Source organism: Nesoenas mayeri, assembly GCF_963082525.1.
Source record: "Nesoenas mayeri genome assembly, chromosome: 3".
NCBI classification, from domain to species: Eukaryota; Metazoa; Chordata; class Aves; order Columbiformes; family Columbidae; genus Nesoenas; species Nesoenas mayeri.
The window spans coordinates 37,921,702-37,945,564 of record NC_137544.1 but is presented as its reverse complement, the minus strand read 5'-3'; the positions used below and the strand labels follow the sequence as shown (position 1 = coordinate 37,945,564).

The 23,863-nt window shown below is 36.7% G+C and overlaps 3 protein-coding genes across 5 annotated transcripts in view; 1 reads left to right on the top strand and 2 right to left on the bottom strand.

The window, feature by feature from the left end:
- Positions 1-946: 946 nt before the first annotated feature.
- Positions 947-23,863, top strand: part of RARS2 (arginyl-tRNA synthetase 2, mitochondrial) — a 69,807-nt gene continuing 46,890 nt past the window's right edge. For 2 of the 3 annotated variants that reach the window (XM_080341764.1, XM_080341767.1), the window contains exon 1: positions 947-1,121. In XM_080341764.1, the coding sequence (XP_080197890.1) occupies positions 1,020-1,121 (102 nt within the window). In that variant the 5' untranslated portion in view covers positions 947-1,019. Of the gene's footprint in view, positions 1,122-17,978; positions 17,999-23,863 lie in introns of those variants that run through there. The other variant, XM_080341765.1, reaches the window with a different exon arrangement.
- On the bottom strand, positions 2,156-10,409 carry LOC308038868 (origin recognition complex subunit 3-like). The gene is made up of 4 exons (XM_080341769.1): positions 10,374-10,409; positions 9,396-9,475; positions 5,127-5,260; positions 2,156-2,668 (listed from the first exon to the last, which is right to left on the bottom strand). Exons 3-4 carry the CDS (start codon positions 5,257-5,259, stop codon positions 2,568-2,570), a joined length of 234 nt encoding a protein of 77 aa, XP_080197895.1. The 5' UTR covers position 5,260; positions 9,396-9,475; positions 10,374-10,409; the 3' UTR covers positions 2,156-2,567.
- Positions 12,870-20,599, bottom strand: ORC3 (origin recognition complex subunit 3). Its single transcript, XM_080341768.1, has 6 exons — positions 20,404-20,599; positions 19,476-19,630; positions 18,397-18,533; positions 16,176-16,335; positions 15,270-15,383; positions 12,870-13,433 (listed from the first exon to the last, which is right to left on the bottom strand). The coding sequence occupies exons 1-6, from the start codon at positions 20,522-20,524 to the stop codon at positions 13,296-13,298; spliced, it is 825 nt and encodes a 274-aa protein (XP_080197894.1). The 5' UTR covers positions 20,525-20,599; the 3' UTR covers positions 12,870-13,295.

Sequence of the window (23,863 nt, the reverse complement as noted above, 5' to 3'; positions counted from 1 at the left end):
CATCACTCAGATACAGCTGCAAACACTGTTTTCTTCAAAACTTTAATCACATTTTTAAGGGAAATGTTAGGGCACAAGGACAACTCCAAGTATCATCAGTAGTCAAGGACAAAAAGATTGTATATTCACTCTTTTTCCAAATCATTTAGGTCGGAAGACAACCTCAGGATCATTGAGTCCAACCATAACCTAACTCTGGCACTAATCCATGTCCCTAAGAACCTCATCTACGTGTCTTTTAAACATCTCCAGAGATGGTGATTCAATCACTTCCCTGAACAGCCTGTTCCAATGTCTGGCAAAACCCTGCTCTATTTCTTTCTTTTAATCATCCTGTGAATTTGATGTATGAAAGAAATAGAAGAGGGGCTGCTTTTCTTCCCTAGAAACGGGCAGAGTTAATTAGCAAAATCTATGAAAATCCTTTTCTTGGACTTGGAAAAGATAGGATATCATTGCACAGCTGATATTAAAATAAACGTAAAAAGAAAAACAAAGGACTCCTTTAAATATACTGTATTTAAGCTATTGTTAATGTCATTACTCTGCCTGAATGGAACCTTTACCTTACAGCAAGCCTGCACAGTGAGGAATAAGCACCAGCCCTATAAACAGAGTCTCTGGGAAGAGCCACAGACACTGTATTTTTCCCCATGGACAGTGATGCCAGTTGTAATGGAGAACAAATTAACTTTTCTGCTACATCTACAGGTGAAAGAAAAAGCTCATAACAAGAACATGCTCTGGAAAATGGATTCCCCATATAAAACTCTTTCCACAGTCGGCTGCTTTATTTCAGTCAGTCAGATTCCCTAGCTCTTTGCAAAGTCCCCAGTGGCTTATCAACACTAACTTGCTGGTTCTCTGCAAAACAGCTGAACTTGTGCCAAGCTTCATGAAACAGCAAAACTAAGCCTTTCACATCATTCTCACGTGCAGCCTTCAGAAACTACTCCAGCACCACAAAAAACTCACTGGTTTCTTACCTTCAGGTAGCAGTATGGGTTATTTAAAGCTGTATGAAGTGCAACCCTTGGGGCAGCATTCAAGTGCCCACGGAGAACACTGGCTGTGTTGAAATACATTATCTCATGCAGAGTCTTGTGGTCTGCAGGAACAAGGTAAGTTCTGAAACAACAACATGAAGTGTGGGGAAAGGAGGGGAGATACAAGCTTTACCTTAAGGGAAACAACTGACACAGTCAGAGACTACAAGAATGTGTATTTCCCAACCTGTATTGATAAATCTTTGAAAAAACAAGATGAACAGCACTGAAATCAACTTTTAAGCAGGGAAGTCAGTTGTTATCAAATGTAATAGATTTAGCGTAGAACTCTAGCTGGGCCACTGACAAATTCAAAAGGTCGGGCAGCGGCTGAACCGCTAACACCAGTCCTGCACTCTATTCCACAGATCTTGCTTATGCATCCCAAGGCCTCCTGCTGAGCTTCTGCTCATCTTTGTCTTCATATTTGAAGCGTTTTTCTTGGCAGAGTCATATTTGTTAGCTTCTCTGCCCTTCCCCCCAAGGCTCTATAATTAACAAGTGCCTTCATCTCTTCCCCCACTCCAAGCCTTTCACATTTTCTGCTACAGAACTGCCTCCAAAACCCTATCTGCTATGCATTGCTCATCAAAACAGTTCCCTAAATGGACACGGTATCACACTTCACATCTATACAGTTTCATAAGTAGAAAAGATCAGCAAAGATCAGGGTAAAAACTCTTGATTTTATTTTGCCACATATACCCAGCCCTCCCTCAACTTTTTTTCTGAAGCCAAAATAAGTTGGTAAATTCATGTGCCAATTACTTCTACTAATCTTTGGAAAAGAGAATTTTTAAACATTACTTTTTTAGAGCTTTCATCAAAGAAAGAATAGGAAGAAAAAGAAAGCGTGCTTCATACCGCAGGGATCAAGACACAATTTCAACAAGATTAACATGTTAGCAAAATTTCTGTTACAACTTATGATGCAAACTAATGCAGAAATATAAAACGGGAAAGCTCACCTTACAAGACTGTCTATATAGTCAACAACTTCAAAACGCAGCATTTCAAACTTTGTCAGTTTCTTAGAGCGCCTTGATTCCTTCAACTCCAACAAAGTCTTTAAAAAAAAAGTGAGTGCATAAAACTACATGGGAGGTAGTTATTCTCTAGAGAACACAATCTATATGTTTAACATGTATAATTAATTTTTGCTGGCGTGTCTTCACTGATGATGTTCAAAAGTGTGATTGTGCAGTTATTTTTATTTAGGTCAGTGTATTCAGTTCTCAAACTGGTAGAAAATTCAAGGAAATGTGTGTTAGGTAGAACGTGTAATTTAAGAGTTGAATAAGAAGAAAACCCCTAATTTTCATTTTAAAATCCTAGTTTATGATGGATATTTTCTATAATTTTCTATGCATCAGGTGGTCCTGACATGCATAGCTGGGACTTACTCATTTTTAAGAAGAGTTACTTATACACAACCTTTACTAGAGCTCCAGCAAGCTGGGAAGAACTAACCATGGCCAATTACATCTTAAAAGATTCAGTTAAGGAACTAGTCAGTAAAGCCTAGGCAGGCCTAACCTTCTGAAGATGATAAAGGTCTGTCTTCTTCTGGAGCTCCTTTTGTGCCGATACGGACCCATCTCGTTCTTGGAAAGCTTCTGCTACTAGAACAAAACTAACGTTTGATATGTGGGGTAAACTTTTCCTGACTACCTATAGAAACCCCCTAACCCAAGCAATCAGAGAAGCGTTCAGTTACTTATCCACACAGACCCAAACACTGGCAGCTTTTCAGTCTTGCACCTTGTGAAAGATTGTTAAAAAAGGAGGCTGCAGCGCAGCTTAACCAACAGTAATTAAGTAACCGAGGCAACTCAGCCCTAAGCAAGGATCCAGTACAGGCCTTGCACATCACTTGAATTCCACTTATGCCACCCTAGGTCATTCTCTCAACATTTTTAAGTTGGACAGATTACTGCTAGATACTACTGATGTTTCAAGAGTGTTCAAAAGCCACACGCTGCGTATTTTTTCCTTCTTGTGTGCAAAAAACCACTAAGTAGGAAATAAGCTCTCCCCATGTAACCCAGAAACTGCAACTAGAGCAGCAAACAGAAAGCATGCTAAGGTATTTTATTGTCCAGTTTTATTCTCATCTTAATTCATAAACTACATGGCTATTAAAACAAAAATTTGTTGTTGATCAATTGCACCAATAATTGTTAATTTTAAGGTAAAAACAAGCAAAAACTCCCAAAGCCCAATCAATGCCAGGACGAGTGATAATCAAAATCAAAACAAAAGCTAACCAGATTTCTTGCCTTACTGATGAAGATGGTAGGAAGATGGAGATTCCACCTACAGGTCATAGGTGAAGCTCCAATCAGCAGTGACAATCATAATATATAAAAGCTTTTTGGTGACCTAGATAGAATGAGTTTTTTGATATGGTGTTTTCTTGTGCCCTGTGGACATTTGTATTTGGGTTGAAGACTTCAAAACACGGAACTTCCTCTCTCCACTACTACATTGATACATTTTGAGATTCTTTTTAAAATCAAATCCTTCAGCTCAAAATAGATTGAACAAGAGGATATGTTGTTTAGTCAAGCTTCATGTTTTAATTTTTTCTAGTTCATTAGGCAGCGAGGAAGAAAGGCTTTGTTGTTGTCAAAGAAAGAAAAAAAAACTGGACTATTCTATGGGCTCCGTGGGAGAACCAAGTACATAACATTTTTGGCAGACTTCTGAAAACTCCTGCTGAAGATCAACACAATCACAGAAAGATACAGGAAGAGGTTACCTAACTCAGGAACCTATTAATATAAAGTTTATCTTAACTTCCCCTCTTCACTTTTTCATTATAGCTTAAATCTGCTTTGAAAACAAACTAAGATCATTCCTAGACTCATTAGACCTTCTCCCATTTCAAAACATCTTCAAATCCTAAGTGAAAATAAATATTGCCTTTTTTGTTTTGTAATTCTGCATGTCCCTGAATTCCCAGAGTTGTTTGGTTTTATTTATTCCCTCAAGGTAAAAATCAAACTACTTAAAGGCCTTTTGCTTCAATTCCCTTTTTTCCAAAGTAGATGAACCTTTAGGTTTTCCTTCATACTTCAGATTCTTCAGTGCTGGTATCTTCAGTGACATATGCAGCCTTTTAAAAGTAATCACCTGTTTCCTGTACCACAGCCCTGCTATTACTGCATCTGTTCAAAAATACAAGGTACAGCCAGGAGCCAATTCTTCTAAACAAGCCTCAGTTAACCCTAGAGCGTTACACGACTACTTTAATTAAAATTACATTGCATTTGGTGGCTTACTGCCGACTTGTCCAAATGCTGGGTAGCAATCACACTGAGAATGAACTTAATATGCATAAAACAGACCAGAAGAAAATCTCTTCATCTTCAAAAGGGAATCACAGGGGAGCACTTCTCTGTGTTTCAGGGGAAGCAACGAAGTTCCTATTCCAGAATAATGCTGGAATAAGTCATATTCCTATTTCAGAAGGAATACAGCAGTTTCTGTTACCCTGGCTCTGAAAGGCAGAAGTCTGCTACTCTTTTGCCTTACTAAACTTTCAGAGATGTCCTCTACCACGAACAATCAAACACAGGGGCCTGACAAGTTACAGCACATCAGCAAAGCCCTGGCAACTGGTGCTTGGTGTTCTGGCTCTTATGTGAATTTAAATGAAGGTGCAGCTGAATGAACTTTTTATACATTTGGACTGAATATCATGTCATAAGGAAATCTGCTCCTACTTATCTTTCAATAGCTGTTTTTATTCGTTAAATGTTTTTAATGATTGCAACATCTGGTAAAATGCTCAAAATATACGTATGACAGATTTAGTGACTAATGTTTGCTGATCTGTTCAGTTTCTTATCTTGCATCACAGTTCCATATTACAAAAAGCCCAAACCACATGCCAATAAAGAATATAAACATTGCCTAATTTTGTGCACGTATTAAAAAAAAAAACAACAAAACCCTGAAAAATATGATGGTTTGATACAATGACAGGATATCACCAGGGAAAACAATACTCATTATTCAGATTATAAAACAGCTTTAATTTAATCTGCAATGGAATATATAATGGTACACACTCACCTTCTAGTTCCTGAAACTGGGTCAAGAACTCCTTCAACTTCTCTGTTGTCTTATCAAACTCCTTGCCAGAAGATGACACAAAAATTTCCACACATTGTTGAAGCATGGTTACCAAATCAGACTTATTCAACATCCTAAAAGAAACAATTGTTGGCTGAAGTTGAAACACAGAATGATGAAACAGCTTTCAATATTCTCAGTTTAAAAAAAGTTTTAAAAGAATTTGAAAAACTTCTTTTAAAAGAGAAAACCTCCAAGAGTTCAAGCATTCAATCTTGCAGTAAAGTCCTTTCCTTGCTGTCATTAACAAAAAGAGACAAATCAACTTGGATAGATGTCCCCCACATCCTCCTGCAGAGCTGACAATGAAACCTTTTCTGATATTCTACCTAAAAACATGTGCTGGATACAGAGTTATAATTTTTGAAACTGTGAGTCATATTAAAAAAAAAAAGTATGGAAATATGGTAGGGTTTATAACTCCTTCCCAAGAATAGTAAATGAAATGCTAAAAATCAGATTAATATGTATTCAAAGATCCACAAAACCCATTACTCTACGATTCAGAATGATTCTCAAACAAAATCCGAATTGCTGTTTTCTGTATTTAATTGCTATAAATCTAACCACCACTAGAATCCCAGAATCATTTAGGTTGGAAAGGACCTCTTCAGATCACCTAGCCCAACCTCCAGCCTAGCATTTACTTACTTTTAATTATGTATTAGGCCATTTTATAAATGTCACCAAGCACCACCCAGTCTCAGAATCTTAGTTTAAAAGGTATCAAAGCAAGTCCTTGCAAATATCCGTAAATGAAATCCAGAAGTACAGTCATTGCATCAAGCCAGTACCATTACACATGCATGTCACTTAGATGCAGCAGTGCAAGAGGTTCCCATTGCTAAACACTCTGGTTCTGAATAATCACACATTTGTAATTGCTGCTGTTATCAGCAGCCCTTCCCGGCCTATACCTGTGATTTTGCTTTTGCCTTATACAAAACACAAAGGTGCCAATGCAAAAATACAAAACAAAGGTGCTAATAATTTAAGGATTTTAGAAGACACAAAAAACCACAGCTACACAAAAAAGAACTAAATGATGGTGATCAGTGTGTCAGGTGGTGGGTCTTCATTTCAGCTACCTCAACACTGACTAGAAGAGATTTAAGGAAGAATTTAGAAGAGGCTGGTGAAGCTTTACGGATGTCCAGAGGGGCATTTGTAATTTGTAACTCTAGCTTCTAACTGTCAGTTGATGCTTATAAAAGACAGAATTTGAAACATCAGTTTATGTGACTCAGGGTTATGGATTTTCACAAATGGTGAAATGGTCTTGCCTTCAGATACATTTGTTTTGTACAGAAAACCATCAGGAGTTAACAGAAAATGTAACCTTGACACACAAAAGGCTAGAAAACATTTTGAAACTGTCTTGTGGGATATAATGGGTAAACAAGATGGCCTTCTTCCAAGCCAGACAAAACACTGCAATAATTAAATATTTAAGATGGAGAGAGGATAAGCAGATTTAGAGATGTGTGAGTGGGAAAGAACAAATTCACTTCAGTAATATTATTCAAAAAGAAGCTGCAAGTTCTACAAAAAAAAAAAATCCAAGCTTATTTACAACAATGGAATTACAGGGTCCAAAGAACAGGCAAGAGGATGGTTATCACCTATGAGGAAATAGTAAAGAATCCTTTTCAGCCTTTTGGGCTTGAGATTACTGCAAAGTATGCCAGGCATCAGAGAATGGGGTTAAGATTTTAGTTTGGTTAGGAGACAAGCTTAAAGCAGAAAAGAAGATCTCAGATCATCCAAAGAGAGTAAATAACCTTGTCTGTGGTTATTCAAAGTCAAAGTATGAAAGAGAAGAAGCTAAGATGACATCCACAGAAACTCCTCCTGAATGCTGAAGTGGGAATCATCTAAAGAAGTGGGAATCATCTAAAGAAGTGGGAATCATCTAAAGAAGTGATAACAGAGATTGGCCAACAACAAAACAACAACAGTCACAGAACAGCAGGACTGTGATAAGCAGTCTGTGATGAATGGCAGCAATGATTAGAAGATAAAACCAGAGTACAGTATCAAGACAGAAGATAACAGGTCAGACAGTCCTCAAAGTTTTGTCACCTAAAAGCCTGACCAGATGTCCCAGCTCATTAGCTCCCCATAACCAATCCAGTGAGACACTCTCCAACATCTCTTCATCTGTCTTCTGATTGCATTATCCAATGGGAACTAAAGCTCACACACTGTCTCTCCATGGTACTTTTTTAGACTCTAGACAACTAGACTGAAGTATAATAACTACTGTCTAGATTGCTGAAGTTAGATCACCTGAAACACCATCCTTGGGGAGAACATTTTTAGCTGAAAGGATAAAAGTCACTCCAAGGAAGTGCTGAAGTAGAGAAGCAACCAACCAACTGCAAAAGGAGCTCAATGCAGCAACTAGATTCCCCACATTCAAAGGTAATTCACAAAGGGCAAAAGAGAGACTGTTACAAAATGAGAAATAAGATAATCAAAAGCTTCTCTATTTTTTACTTTGTAAATACAAGGAAAAGAAGACAGACTCCAGAGAAACACTGAGAAGAATAATAAGGGTTGGGAAAGGCTGAACATAAGGATATCAACAGGTGATGTGGCCCCTGGGAAGGCAGAAATATTAAGAAACAGTGAATAACTTCCATATCCAAGCAAAGTGGAAAAGACGATTGTGAGTAGAAGGGAAAAGATCACATTTTATCATTTTCTTCTAAAAGATGGCAGCAAGATCCTATGCAGAAGAAGACAAGAGGAAGTATGTGTAAAATAGAACAGAGTGTGAAAGTTAAAAGCCAAAAAAATAAAGACAGCCAGAATCCCAAGTATTTGAAGGAAATGCATTGAAGGAGTTTTGTTAGAAAACTGTCAGAATTCATGAATTTAAAAAAAAAATAAAAGAATGAATAATTATCTATTAAAGGAATTACCGTGATCACTGTGTTTCTTCTACCAGAAGCTCTCACGGTGGGAACCAGGACCAGAGGAAAAGCAGGAGGGAAATCAACAGATAAGAGTAAAGGGGGAGCAAAACAGAATCTGATGGCACCATCACCTTTGAGATAGGAGAAGAGGCAGATGAATTCAGAGTGGAAGAAAGCAAATTAAACATAGGAGAAGAAAAAGGAGAAGGAAGATGGTCAAGAGGTATTAGAGATTACAGAATAGACAGTCCAGGAAAGCAAAATGACACTTTTGTGGGCAAGGGCTGATAGGTGATTGAATGCTGACAAGATTGAGGAGAGTCACAGACGGATTAAGAAGGAAAGGCTGTAGAAACTACAAATCAAGCATGTAATCCTTTCAAACGGATAAGGGTAAAGAAGGCAGCACAGTGGCAATGTGTGAGAACCACTCAGTGTGGCAAAGGTACAGTTTGAAGAGTAGGTTTCTTTGTATATGTGAGCCCAGAAAGTTATCCTCCACCCACCACTGACATGGCTTTTCTATGCAATTTTACTGTCAGAGATATCAAACCTCACAAGCCCAGAGGCTCTTGAACAGGCAGTTATGGTAACGGTGTTGCATCAGCTACTTGTGCAACAGGACCAAGGTATTATTGGAATAAACGCAGATATCAGGAAACAGTCACTTGCCATGATAAAACATGTTTAAAAGTCTTTAGCTGCAACACTGCAATTGCAGGGTTTTCTATTAAGAAAATCGGCTTAGATGACTTTTCCATTTTTAACATTGACTGGCAACCCAAGCGTAGGCTCTCCTGGAGTCCTGAGCTCACAATAACACAAAAAAAATACCTCAGTCCATGTACAAACTGTTAGACAAAGGAGGCAGAGGGAAAAGCAGTAAAAGAAAATATGAAAGGCCTCAGCTGCTCATTTGGAACAGATTCTAATTTTCACAACAGATTAAAATGTAGGCCAACTAAAACTAATAATTTGGTTGATAATATCTAAAACAATCCTACTTTAAAAGACAAAACCCAACTGATATTCGCACACAGTAATCTCAGTGGTTTCAGCATAATTACTCAGGACATGAGAGACATTAGAATCTGGTTCAGTTCTGTGGAAAACGGTAGAAAGAAAAATGAAAACAGCAGTCAATTATACTTGCAAGCAACCCTACAACTAGCTGCAAACAGGTAATAGCCTCTGCTTTAAGTTCTAGAGTAACCAGTGACTGATATTCTCCATGTGTACAGTGGTATTAAAACAAAATGGAAAATTAAAAAAATAAAAAGAAAATCACCTTGCTAGTTGAAGAGATGACTCATACTCCTCTGTCTCCCACACTCGGTTTTCTAAACATGCACAGTGCAGCTCCCTGATCTGTTATGCAGAAGGTAAAGAAACAATGAAGTGTTTTACAAACAAAGTAATATGGAACTCTTACAACAAGCTTTTCAAAAGAACATGTAATTGCTTTGGAGCTTGTTTTCCAGAGATGCAGAATGACTGCAAAAAGAATGAGAGCGTTTAGTATCTCACAGAACTAAGCTCCTAGTGTCGCTGGAATCTGTGTTAACTCTGCACCAGGTTTCAAACAACTAATACTTAGATGATGATAACTGCAGAGAACAGAGAGGAACTCCAATCAAATGCCGCAGCTAAACCATCTTTTTATTCTCAAATACTGGGAGATTCATGTTGATTTTGTAGTTAGGGACAGATCCTAACTGTGGAATATATTGAGAACCGACAGACAAGTGCACATGCACAGAATATATTGCTCTTCTAGTGGAAGAAGAAACTGCCTAGCATGAGAAGGTGGATTTTATGACATTAGAGCAATAAGCTATTAAGAGCCATTATCGCTGTTCCCTTATTATCATTTTATTCTGTATATAGGATTGTGTAAACTCAGTTTCTTCATCTGAATTTGACTAGCGAGCTAATAGGTGGTAAAAAGAGTATACATTGTCTGCAATGCATACAGATAATCGCTGATGCAGGAAAGTCAATGTGTGGATTGTTTTGCTGATCTGTGCATCTGCCTCCTCCTGGAAACTCCTTCCTGTTGACTGACAAGGTATCATCCATGCCTCTAAAGAAACCAAACGCCACTGCCCTCTGCCCATAGCAAGAAAGCATCTGTCTCCATTTTAAGAAATAGGAGGCAAAGCAGCAGAATAGTAAAAAAAATGAAAGAATAAATACTTATTCAGGTGTCATACTTTGAAACAAAAAAACCCTTCTCTTTCACTCAAATGGAGTAACGATACATCACCTGCTTGCCCAAAGGATACTTGGGAAGAGAAGATGTGAAAACATGAAGACATCTCAGAACTGAAACATAATTTTCATGGTAAACATGCAAGTCCTCCAGCAACTTCTGTGTTATTTCCTATAGTGACAGAATAATTGTTTTACAAGTCATTCTGACATCCATTTATTTAAAATTCTCATAAAGTATTGACAATTACTCTAAGTTTTGACATTTTGGTGTGCTATGATTTAAATCACCAGTGTTAAAATAAGACCACTATGCAAAAAAGCTGCATTTCACAGTTCCCTGCAATCACATTACATATTGCTAACTTTACTTTCTTCCTCCATCTCACTGGAGAATTGTTGCTGATTAGCATTATTATTTTACTATTTTCAACTATATTTAGCCTTTAGATTGGGTACGTCATCTCACAAAAACAAGACTATTCACTACACCTTTAACAGGCAATAAGAAACTATATAGCTACTTCTACTCAAATAATTATTTGCATTTTTACATTACAAATCCCTTTAAAAGTTTATTTCTTATATTTTGAGTGTCTGCTGTTTGTATTAGTTAGGTATTATATTTTGCCAAATAACAGAGAGAAAAGGCATATTCTGTTTTAGAAGAGTTTGAGAACATTTTTAAAAGACTATGCAATCTTATTTCCATAAATATGTATCACCAAAGTAGATAATTTCAAATAATATTTGCCATGAAAACTTTCAAACAGAGTTGTAAGTAATTAGGATGTAAAATTGCTTTTAAAACTTATTATTCTAAACAGGTGGAACTCTTCCCACTATTATTAAAAGAAAGTGGTAGCAACATAGAATATAAATTGCAGCTGACAAAGGGGATTGCAGGTTTAGGTGCTAAGCTTGAACAGCAAGTTTACCTGGTCCTGAACAGGAACATTAAATTTATATGAAGTAGTATCATAGTGACTTTGTCCAAAGTTCAGAATGATATTGTAGATTAGTATGACATACAGAATAAAGAGGACATAATTAATGCAGCAGGAGGGCCTTTTCTCCCCAAGCAGACTACACTGCCAGCTCAGCAATGCAATAATAGTCCTACCCCTATTGTAGAGATTAAAACAAGCGTCTTCAATTAAAACTTGTCAGAAGCGTCATTTGCATATAAGCACAAGAATTCCGTCTTCTTTCCCAAACTTACAGGGTGAGGCTTGTGAAATAAGGTGTATATTATTAAACATATAAAGTTTAAAACATATAAAGTTTAGACTAATGATTATCCAGCTAAGTAACAGCCCATTATATGGTCTTTAAAATTTAAACAAAGAAATAGAGTCTCAGCTGCTCTCTCCCTCCTCCTGTTTTTTTCAACAGAAGCATTTATGCACCTGCAGAATGAACTGCATCAGGGAAATGATTCTGCAGAAACAACCCAGTGAGAGAATTCCCATGTCTTGTCTTTCTTTTGGTCAGTTACTTTAATTGAACTGTTCTTCTGATTACATTCATTGCACAGCCACACAAACAGTTGTGCTGGGAATAAAGCAAGGAAGACTGAACACTAGAGATTATAAAATCACGTATAAATCATGTTTCACCTTAACTACTATAATTGCACTGCACTTGCAAACTTGCCCGCTACAAAACTCTCTTCTACCCATTATCTTTGTTCTTCACGCTTGAAAAGTCTTTACAGACCAGGAAGCTCTGCCAGGATAAATTAATTGCCTTATCTCTAGTAGTACCATTTGCCTGACAGGTTAGTTATACTTGAAATGAAGAGTTAGGAGAAACCCTTTGCCCTGAGCGATGCTTCTACTGGGGGTGGTTCACCTGGTGAAAATAACCAACAGCTCTTTTGTTGGTGTATTCCTAAAAGGCTCACAATAGTAGTAGCCTGACTTTAATCACCTGAGAAACCTTCAGATAAACATGAAACATAAATTAAAGTTTTAATCCTGTACGACATCTAGCATGAATGTGTGCCTCAGAACCCAGACTGCCCTACTGAGTTCAATCAGAAACTACACAGAGGGTATGGAGGATTAAGAGCTTATGAAATAACCTCCAAGATTACTTACTCATTTTTGAAACACTTCACTGACTTTCCAAGGAAGTCAGTCTGAGTAAGCATTAAAAGACCAGGCCATAAATAAGCCTTGTAACCTTACTTTTAAGCAGTTATATTTCAAGACATAGCTAAAAATTGATGTTAGAAAAAGTTGTGCAGCTTTGTGTAAAGGTGCACCTGGCAGCCCTAGAGATCTAGACTTTTGACCTGCCAATACCAGTTCTCCATTACTGGACATGAAGCACAGTATATACTATATCAAAGATGTTATACAGAACTATACATCTTAGTCTTGTATGTCATTACACTCCACAAACTAATATATTGGGAAAGTTATTTTTGCTCTTCAAAGACATTCTTAAAAACTTACCTTTAAGAAGTTGTCTGCTGTCAGCAGTAAAATCTGCTTCTCTGATACTTGATTTTCCACATACCTGATGGCAAGGAAAAACAAAAATCTAAAAATTATAATGGAAAGTATGATTAAAGTTTATGCTGCTATAAGGATTTATTTGGAAAGACTCAAAAAGGGACAGTCAAATCCAGCAAATTGAAAGGCCACTCCAAAACCCTAGAGATTATGCTCCAAGTCAGCTTAACAAGTTCAAAAGTGATTCATGCTTGTCATAATAGCTTGTTTTTGTATTAAGAACATGAGGAAAATATAAAGTTCAAGTGCTTACACATCACAGAGGCTGCACCCTTTAGGCCAGAAGATTAAGACTTCCTGAAATTATTTAGAACTTCCTTCCTTTTTATCCATTTACCTTTGCTATAGAAACATATACACAAGTGATCCACAGTTTTCATAGAGTTACACTTACAGATTCCCTGCATCTATGAGGTTGACTAAATACAAGATTGTCCAAAAATTTATTTCCCCCTTTACCTTCTAAAAGAAGGCAGCCTTCGAATGTTTTCACATTGATCATGTGATAAAGAATTCACTCTCTTCTTAGCGTCTACCAGTGGGCAACACAGAACACTAAGAGGCTGGGAATAGAAGTGTTCCACAATACAGAGCTGAAAAACAAAGCAAGAACCAGTGATGTTAATAAAATTAATCCACCCTGCTATATCTGCCTCTTAATGCTTTTTTTGTTATTATAGGACATTACAACAATGGTAGTAATAGTATTCCTTTAAAACAAAAAAAACAAAACAAAACACAACATTACAGTTCATAAATATTCCGTAAGTCACTACAGGACACTGACAATTCAGAGTTAAATACAGTCACATAATTACCTTTTTTGCTGTATGCGCTATTCATTCTCAGTACCTCATCTTCCCCTCTTACGTAAGATAACTACAGCTTGTCAAATATTTTCTATTCACTTACATGAATTACTGCATTCTTTAGGTTACATATTTAGCTCAAATGCTCACAAATAACAAAGAATATATTTAAAGATATGAAAAGCAACTGCCGTACACAAGCAAACCTATCATGTCCTAATTTCAGTTTCTGTTTCACGTATGCAAAACTACACTGCTAGGCTCTTACTATGCATATGTGCAAACACACTTTATCACGGATTACAGCTGCACTAAATGTTTGTGGCATCAGGGCCTTGTACAATAGTAGCATATATTCATCGTATCTATTCTTAAAAACACAACAAAACCCCAATCCAACAGACTACCTCACTAAAAACTTTTAAAACATAAAAACTGTCAAAGAGGAAAGACACTTCCTGCCAGAAAAGTAAACATGACTCAACATAATGAGATGGTGGTGATCCCTTCTATCTATCACTTAGGAAATGTGATCTGAAATTGTTTCATCCTTGAATACTTTTAACACACAAGGACACAGCCATATGCTGTCAGAGACAGGACTTGTATTTTCATGTTGGGTCAATGGGGAATCATTAAATCCTGGTGACTCTTTCAAGCGAGAGGATTTGAAACCTATGAAAGCCCACACACGTCTGTCTGTAGGAAGAGGTACTACAGGCAGACTATTTCTCCTAGCCACGTGTAATCATTGAATCTTAGATATCGAAGAATCTGGGTCACACTAAAGGTATAAAATGCTAAAAGGGCATGTTTTACTAATAGGTTCACGCATGGAACCAGGCAAGAAACAATTTCACAAATCTGCATGAAAACAGATTACAGGGACTATAAATTCTTCAAAGAACTCTTGTCTACAATCCACAGAATATACAAGGAGACTTAGACCCAGAATACATCTAGATACGAAGATCTATTTAAGCCAACAAAAAATATAATTATCATGCTCTGTATGGACTCCTTTTGGAAACCTTGAAGTCTCCTGAAAGGGTAGATGTTCCTGCACTGTTGCACAGCTGCTAGGAACACAAGCACTGCTGATTCTAAGGCAAGTAAGTGACCCTAGAGCTTCCATTTCCCTGAAGAGATAAGTCACGTGCATTCAGAAACTCTGTCAGAAGACTTCAAGTGGAAAGAGCCACTGCTGTAGCCTATTCACACCATGACAAAGCAGAGGACAAAGACTTGGTACAGAGGATCAGAGCTGGAGAGTTCTGACAGCAGTGTTAGAATCTACAACCAATTCAACAGTAAAACACAGGTCTTTATACCCACTGAAACAGGTTACCCCTTAAAATGTAACCTTTAAATACATTTTTTTGTGGCAGAGTAAGCTTTTACATGCTTCTTCATACCCATCCTACAAGTGTTTCCTTAAAACCTTAGCAGCTAAGGTTTTAACTTTGAAACACCCATCTGTTCAGATTCAAACTGTTTCCAAATAACATTTTTTCATCCAATTCCGTGACTGAAAGATTAGGACCGAAGAAATCTTTCATTGCTTTGCAATTATCCTTTGTTTTCACAATCATAATTTGAGTTCATGTTACCATTGCATACCTGAAATCCTTTGATAAAATTCTGGACAGAAAAGTCATGGTACAAGAATATGTTGATGAGAACCTGTAGAACTTTCTCACCCAGTTTAAAGGGAAACTGGGCTGTCAGAAGCAGCTAAGGGAGACATAAAGGAAAAGTAACGATAGCAGAAATTCTTTCCTGAATTCAACTCAGCAAAATTCATATATACAATTTTATCTAACTCTCAGTATGTGTTAGCATTCAAATGAGACACTAACAACTTCTAAACCCAATCTTTCTACTAAAATATCCAAGAAAAGATTGATTTTCAGTTTGTTTCACCACATTTTCACAAGGACCTTTTACTAGTATGCAATGTTTGAAGTTAGTTTTGCTTAACACTGGTTTTTAATCCTAAAATTAAGAACAGAACAGAGATTGCTGTAACAACCAGGGATACCACTACTTTCAGCACGTGTAACTGCTGATTTTGGAAATCCTGCACAAAGCGACATACCAAGAATTATAAAGGCACAGTGTCTGTATGGCTTGATTGTCTGGATAACTCTGCTCATTTTTGACAGGAGGCAAAACTCAGGCTGAGCTGTATTTTTCTATGTTTAAAGCTATCTTTTTACTGGAACAAAGTAAAACTCAAAGCTCCACTTTAATGAAGGGGTGGGAATGTCAAAGTGTAATTGCCCAAGTACCTATGCACAGATGTCAATGCAAATGAAAGATGAAAGCAGGTGTGTGAGTGTGCCTCAGTGGGAGAATGAAGCCCTCAGTGTGAAGCTGCTCTTCAGCTATGTGTAGAAGGATCAAAAATCCACAACTCTCAGCAGTAGATTCCATTTCAAAAGCTTCAGACAAACCTACTTTTAAAGGCCACGTATATACACTGTGCTTGAATACACACGCGCTCCTATTTAGAAAGGGAATTACCTTATCAATTATAGTAGACAGGTGCTCCTTACAGGAAAGGGACTGGAAAAGCTCTATGCACAGCAGAGAGGAAACAGAGTGAGGAAGTAAACTGTGGATAATCATTGGAGATGTAGCGATTCCAAAAACCAGTACTAGTGGTAATTCATGGATATGCTGACTACATCATGCAGGAAGGGAGAGAAAAAAACCAGAGTAATTACATTACAGAAAATCATGAAACAAATGCTTTATGTTCCTACTACAGCAATGAGCTCAGATGAAGAAAGGGGTGAATTAAAAGATTTGTTGCCAGTAAACCAAAAGAGTTTTGATGTGGAGTAAAATGAAAGGAAGCTATTTAAAGGCCTAGAGTAGAAAAGCAAATTAAATTACATTTTAAGATTCAAATTTCAGGAAGTGGCATAAAAAGCTTTTTTTCAGTTGGAGCATTGTATTGGTCCTGTCTTCCCCAACAGTTATATTCAAAGAGCTGAATCTTATGATTTTTTTTTTTCCAAAGAAATAGAGGAAAAAAAAGAACAAACATTAAACAGCTAACAACCTCAAGAAAGTTTAAAAAAAATTATACAATTTAATAAATTTAAAATAAATATGAAACCCCTCTAATGTTCTATGCTCCCATTACACTTAAAACCAAAGAATTCTAACTTCTTCATGTTCAGCCTTCCTCCTCTGATAATTTTTTAGTATATACTTTGAGAACTGATAACCAGGATGGAGTGCTGTATTCCTTGTGAACAGCACACAAATTATACAAAATACACAGTTTTCTGTATTATGTCATAATTATTTTCCATTTTTTTATTTGTTTCAAGGAGACACAAATTCTGCTAGCTTAAATATTTTCTAGGTTAAGACAAACAATTTATTCCTTTTCTCTGTTTTCATCACAGCAACTTTTTGACCTTGGTGTTTTAATTGTTATCCCACAATTATTTCATGTCTCTAACTACTCAAGAGTCAGAGACTTAAACATAAAAACAATGAATGTCATATACTACCATTCACTGTTGATAATAAAAAGAACATCTGAAAGAAACTGAATCTTGTGATTAACAAATCAGAAGAATCTCTTGCATTTACCTACATCACTTTTATTCCTAAATATGTTTAAAACTGAAAATGTAGAGAATAAACCCAACTTCTACAATATCCCAAAGATTTTCTCAAAATATTATGCAACTCCATCAAGTTTCTATTTTACCCATCTTCTACCTTACTTCAATCAAGACAATCTTTAGTTATAAAATCATTTGATTCCCTAAAGTTTTTTCCTGAAGAGACACATAGTCTATTAAAAAAGGTGCATTTGCAAATAGCAGGCTGACAGACTCAAACTGCATTTCATCTACATTCCATATGCTCATAATTAGGTGTTTACCCTTGCCATGAAAAGCAAAATAAAACACAACACTAAATAAACAATTAAAATCTCATTTGCCCCTGTCTTACACCCTAATTATTTCCAGATAATTATGCATTTCTGAATTGAAATGTTCCCCAGAGAACCCATCTGCCAGATCTGAAGTAGAAAAGTATTTTTATTGTGGGTCTCTCAGCAAGTGAAATTGCCTAGTTTAGAGGTAATGTGAGGTGTGCACGCTGCAGCTGAATTAATTGTACAACTGCAGCCTCAGTTCTGCTGCAACTGTAACTTCAACCTGAGCACTAAATGTAAGATGTTCCTTAGCAGGAGTTTTTCATCGGAATGCATGAGATGATATTAAGGAAGACAGGTTAAGGAAAGACAGAAGCACAGGAGCACCTGAAGTAGTCAGCTACTCATTACAGATCCTGGCCAATCCTGAGTAATTCTTTGGGTAAGTCTTATATACTCCTATTAGAAAGCTAGTGACCTTTAAGCAGAATTATGTCAGTAGCAATACAAAAAATAGACTCTGAAAACAATTTTGTAAGTCTACAGAAGAAAGATCTAGGCATCTTAAAAATGGGTTTCACAATCACAAATTCTATAACAACCAGTAAAAATAAATCCTCTTATGTTAAGAATTAAGTCAGCCACCTAATATTTCAACCCATCTCTTAGACACTCTGGTTCAGAGACCCAAGACAGCTTTAGCACAATGCTGCAAAGCAGCAGCATCAATATTTGATTCCAACTCTCTACCGGCCTCATTGTTACACTTCGATACCAAATAGAAATTTCAAATAGAAAATTAGTAGAAGAGTAGAATACGTAAACTTCAGGTCACATTACCTGCTGATGACTATGAAGTCTTGAAGTACTTTTGTGGTGAAACTTTCCATGTCTTTGAATATAACTACAACTGGAGGAGATTGCCAGTGTCTAGAAGAGGAAGTTCTTTTTTTGCTCGGAGTTTCAGAATCTGTTTTCTTTAAAGTCGTTTGTTATGCATTAATGAACAGAAGACAGTAAAATAAAAAGACTGAATCACATCTATGATATTATAATGCTCGAAAGTGACATGACTAACTTTTTGCTATAGTTACATTTATATATAATTATATTTTTATAATCATATATTATTATCTCTTCGCTTCCTGGCACAGCATGAAGTACAAAGAATAAGCAAATTTAAAAAACCCACATTCCAACCAAGACAAGAACAGCTCTGTGGGACAAAACTTTTAAAATTCTGTTGCGATTGAAGGAGAAGATTTGAGCTGTGTACACAGATGTTGCCCATTTCCTATATCTTTATCCAGTAATACAAAGAGCATGTGCTCATTAAACTTTTGCTTAACACAATGCTCTGATGAAGTCATCATAAAATCAGTTCTAACTTTAATTCATGACAAAAAAACCCTTAAAATTTCATTAGCATTATTAAATATAAAGATACAAACCCATTTTTAAAGTTATTTTCCTACTGGTTGTCAATGCAGCATGGGCTGCCAATGACACATTAGCACTAATAGTGTGCCTTTCCCCTGGATGGCTGTTCTTTCATAAAGTTTTGCTTTAAATAAACAAAACATCTCAGCACTCCTGGGAGAACAGTATCTGGCATGAAGTTGATACTACATTTTAAGATCCTAGTTCCCAATTAAACATAGGATAAAATAGTACTTTTTGCTTGGTTATCAGAACTCTGGCATTTATATGTCATGAAAAACTAACTCCACATTTGTTATCTACGTCACAGATTTATATTCAAATAGCTTTAATCTCAGTTATTTAGTAGGTACTAAATGAAAAGCTAACCTTTAGCATTTTTTCACTATAGCACAGGAATATGAGTTATTAAATCTCTTTCTTAAAAGCATCTACGTGTCAGACATTTTTATAAACTGGTGATAAAATTAAAATCATACCTTTGTTATGTTTTGATACCAGCTGATAATAGAAGTCATTGAACAACGTATTCTATTCTGGGAAACCTGCACGTGGTCCTCATCTTCTAAAGAGTCCACATCTATATAGCAGTTCATCAGCTGCCCCATCAGCTTCTGCATCAGATTTTTTATGCCTTTACATAACATTTTTAGACACATAGTAGAGAAATTTGGTTATTTGGTAACGCCCCTTCAACTCATACTCTAAAAAATTACCCCAAGTTATCGCTTATTTTTCACTTTTCTAATAATTCTCCTTTTCTCTCCAGAATGCATACCTCATGCTCCAGAAAGCTTGAAAGTATTCATGATATGCATGTTGTTAATGCAATAAAAATTATCCTGTTAATTTCCCTAGATAGCAACAATTCAGGTTAAGAGGCTGGCCCTACAACTTCTCTGAACTCCAGCCACAAGCTATTGGAGTGACCTAAAAATAAACCAGGTATCCAATCCATAGATCTGGGGATGCTGCCATAAGTGATTTTGATCTTTTTACTGAAATTTAAAAGGAGCAAGGAGAGTGGGACAAAATTTTATTCTACCTACTCCCTCACTGTAATAATGTTACTGTAAGCATTTAAATAGTGGAATGCATCCATACACTGTCCAATTAAATAAGAGGAAAGCCAACCTACAATACCAACATGCAATACACTAAGCATCATGTTCTTGACATTTATGCTACAACTAAGTAGTATTTCAGTCTTCATTGTTTTAAACAGAACTGGATACCTCTTAAAGCACCGTAGGCATTACTGCTATGTTAACATAGGATTGAGCAAATCTTTACAAAGTCTTCAAGATCCTTCCGTCCCATTATTCTTACATTTGGGGGCAAAAGCTAGAATTTCTAGTTAATGGATAACTTATTCAGAAGCAGCAGCAAATCTATTGCAGTATTTACCTGGGCAATCTTTGGCTTCCAGCAAGGCTATATAAGGTGTAATGTTATTCTGAAGGACTTCTGAGAGACTTCTAAAAGTCAAGTCATGATCTGTAACATTTACACCTAGAAAAAAAGACATATTTTAAGGGTATTTCTGCTGTAATTTGTGCCCACAATGACTGAATAATATACTACTGAACAGCAGCCAAAACGCAGAAGATAACCTCAAATACTCAAAGGAATGAAAAGCATCGCATCAGATGAAAAAGTAACACAAGATTAGACATACATGTAAATGCTAGCTGATGAAATGGAAAAGGGAACCACTGCGAAGACCCTTGTATAGTTTGGTTTCTGCTTTTAAAAAAAGATTTCTCAAGGGTGCAAACCTGCAAGGACTAGGAACTAGGACTGGTTTTCCAGCTTCCTTGCTACTCATATGCTCAGAAGCCATCCACAGTCATCTAAGGCCAGCAGACAAGAAGATGAAATTCACCTTCTCTAGAAGAGCAGTACATATACCTCAGATATGGATCCTCACATGGCTTACATAAGGATCAAAAATTACTACAAGTTAGTATGAAATACAGTCTGAATTTACTATGAACTACTCAATATTTACTGCCTTTGTTAAAATCTTTAGTCAATTAGGAAAAAAAAAAAGCCCCTCCAAAAGGCAATTCACATCTTCTTCCACCAACATATTCAAAGCAGGAGCTTCTCTCTTCCTATAGCTCCAAAAGTAGACTACCTTCAGGCTCTGTTAGTGTTCACACAGCAGATTTGAAGCACAGGCCTGATTTCAGGTTCTCTAAAATGATCTTCTGAAAATGCGATCAGGTTGCGTTGAATCAGGTTTAGGATTATAGTTACAACTCTTTGAAAGAAAGCAGGGTAAGAAAAAAAGAAAAAAAGACAGACTTCAGAACGTCACCAACTTCAGTAATAAGATCTTCAGCTACTTTCTTCACCCTCTGCTTTTTCCAAGATAATGACACTGCTTTCCTACATGTAAAGATGCACTGCAAGAACATGTATCAGAAATTCAGAAGCTGTATAATTCCATAGTTAGCCATAGAAACCACCAAGCATGTTGGTGGCAGAAACAATTCAGAATCAAAGCATCTCTAGTGCATCAGGAAAAACAACCCCAAATCCCTATCAGCTGCCTATGGCTGACCTTGAGGGAAGGTGTTACCTTACTGCACTATTATGCACAAACAAGAAAGAGGTCTTATCCTGCTTCCTTCTTCCAGACCAATTTCTTCTGTTAACATTTCTGAAGCTGACATTACTCACAGTAGTTGCTGGAAGTCAGCAACACGTTTTTCTTTGATCTCTGTGTCAGTTTTAAGCAGATGTACATAACAAAATACATAGTGAAAAAATTACCTAAGACAAGAGCTGCTGTAGGGATTTCTCTGGACTTCATCCGACAAGTCCATTCTGTTGTCTTCTCTTGGAACTGAGAATGAGACCGCCTCAAAAAACTCACTAAGTTATCAAATAACTGCTTATTCAAGTCTTCTTGTATTTGCTGTAAACAAACACAGGGAGATTTTATTTATAAAACTGTGGACACATGATAATATCTTCCTTTTCCTACCCCCTTCCTGCATAATTTTAAATGCTTAAAACCCCAGGGTGATATTGTAAGTAACACTGAGTTTTGCTGTGAACTATAAACATGCTAATTTATTCACCGTGTGGCAAACACAGACATTTCCCACCTTGGAACTTCTGGTCAAATGCCTCAATTATAATTTGGAAAGCAAATGAGTTTAACTCTGTTGTCATACCACAGGCTTTAAAGAAGGAGGAAAGAAAAAACCCACAACATACTGACAAAGTGTAAGTGATACAGGAAGAATAAAAGAATCTAATTAGCTCTGGAAGAATGTTCATGAAAATTTCTATCACTACCTCTTGACTTACAAAACACCTATAAACATTTTTCTGATGGATCTAAATGAGAGCAAACATTCAGCTCCTCCAAATCTAATTCAGGATAAAAGGGAAAAAAAAAATAAAGGAAAGCATTAAGTATTTTTAATAGGAAAAAATACTACATCACATGACTGACACTTTTGCTAAACTGCCTTTTGCCCTTCAGGATGATTTTCATACAAGAATATGTATATGTAGGAATATATGGAAAGGGGAGAGAAAGCAGGGAGAGAGAAAACTTTTAAAGGCAGCAGCATTTAGTGGCAGCATTTTGTATTTCTTTTATTATGTATGTGCCTTTGAAAAATTGGTCTCTAATCCAAGATATGCCTTCTACCAGAACTGACTAAAAAACCCCATACTCCGAAGTTCAGGATATCAACACATATACTCTAGAATATAACTGTTAGAAATAAGGTTAAACCCCTACCCCAAATAGAAGAATCATCAAGATTTATTAGCAACAAGAAGTGACACACACAGAGCAGTGAACTTGATTTTAAACAAAGTGGCCAAGGCTGTCTCTAGCAGCACTGATGAGGCAGCTGTCGAAGGAGTTAAGGTCATATCTGGAGATTGCACGTGATTGCTGCTCAAAAACCTGAGCTCCATTCCTGTTATACAGAAAAGCTCCTGTTGCTCTCCTGAACAACTGATAAAACTGTACACAAAATAATCTTACTCTTTTCACCCTCTATTTATTAAAAAAAATATTCTTTGGCCTTTTTGATGTTGAGTGTGTATCTCTGAGCTCCCAGCTGATAAATTCTATGGCAACTCAGAAGAAACTCTAACACAGTATTTTAAAAAGAAGAATTTACACCATCAGCTTTATAACAGCATGGTAACAGTTCCTGTATTATTACATGTCCCGTAACAATCCTCTGAGCTTCTGCTTTAGAATCCATCAGACTTAAAGCTTCTTCTGGTCATTACTGTACCTCTTTTCACTAAGCGGCCCTTAAAACAACCGGAATCCTTACTTTGCATGGTTACAGCATATATTATTTATTCCAGCGTGCACTTGTGAAGATGGAAATCAGTCTGCCACAGTAATACACATTTACTTAGGGTTCCTTAAATTCCATTAACCTTTTCTTGTGAAAACAATGTAGTTACTGGCATTATTTTTGTAGCATTCCAAAAAGTACACTAGGCTGGTCTGCATCTCAAGTGAGCAGCTCATTTACTTGCATGACACTGCTTAGTCTGGAAAAGTCATACACACTGCAAGTCCAGTCCCTGCTACAACACTAGCTTTGGTCATGAGTATTGGCTGCATGGTCTGAAAAGCATTATCTGCACATTAGAGGTAAAATTACCACATTACAGCCCTGCACTTAGCCTTTTTGTTTCTAACCTGGCTCCTGGTAGTGCAACCGGAATTCCTTACCTTACAGGAAGGGAATGTTTCTGAAAGTCTATGATAAGATGTATCATAATAAGAACATTAGCAAGGTCACTGCTGACAGCAGCAGTCAAATCTGGGATACCTTGCAATACCGAAACAAAAATGGTCCAAAATTCACCC

What these genes read in the sequence shown, in the direction of transcription:
- LOC308038868 (XM_080341769.1), bottom strand. Translation starts at nt 5,259, where the DNA reads ATGTTGAATAAGTCTGATTTGGTAACCATGCTTCAACAATGTGTGGAA. An exon ending in CCAGTTTCAGGAACTAGAAG is followed by an intron (nt 2,669 to 5,126) that starts GTGAGTGTGTAC and finishes GTTTTGTTCTAG; the next exon opens with TAGCAGAAGCTTTCCAAGAA.
- ORC3 (XM_080341768.1), bottom strand. Translation starts at nt 20,524, where the DNA reads ATGTCTTTTTTTCTAGGTGTAAATGTTACAGATCATGACTTGACTTTT. An exon ending in GGTATCAAAACATAACAAAG is followed by an intron (nt 18,534 to 19,475) that starts GTATGATTTTAA and finishes ACGACTTTAAAG; the next exon opens with AAAACAGATTCTGAAACTCC. An exon ending in ATTTTATCAAAGGATTTCAG is followed by an intron (nt 13,434 to 15,269) that starts GTATGCAATGGT and finishes TTTGTTTTTCAG; the next exon opens with CTCTGTATTGTGGAACACTT.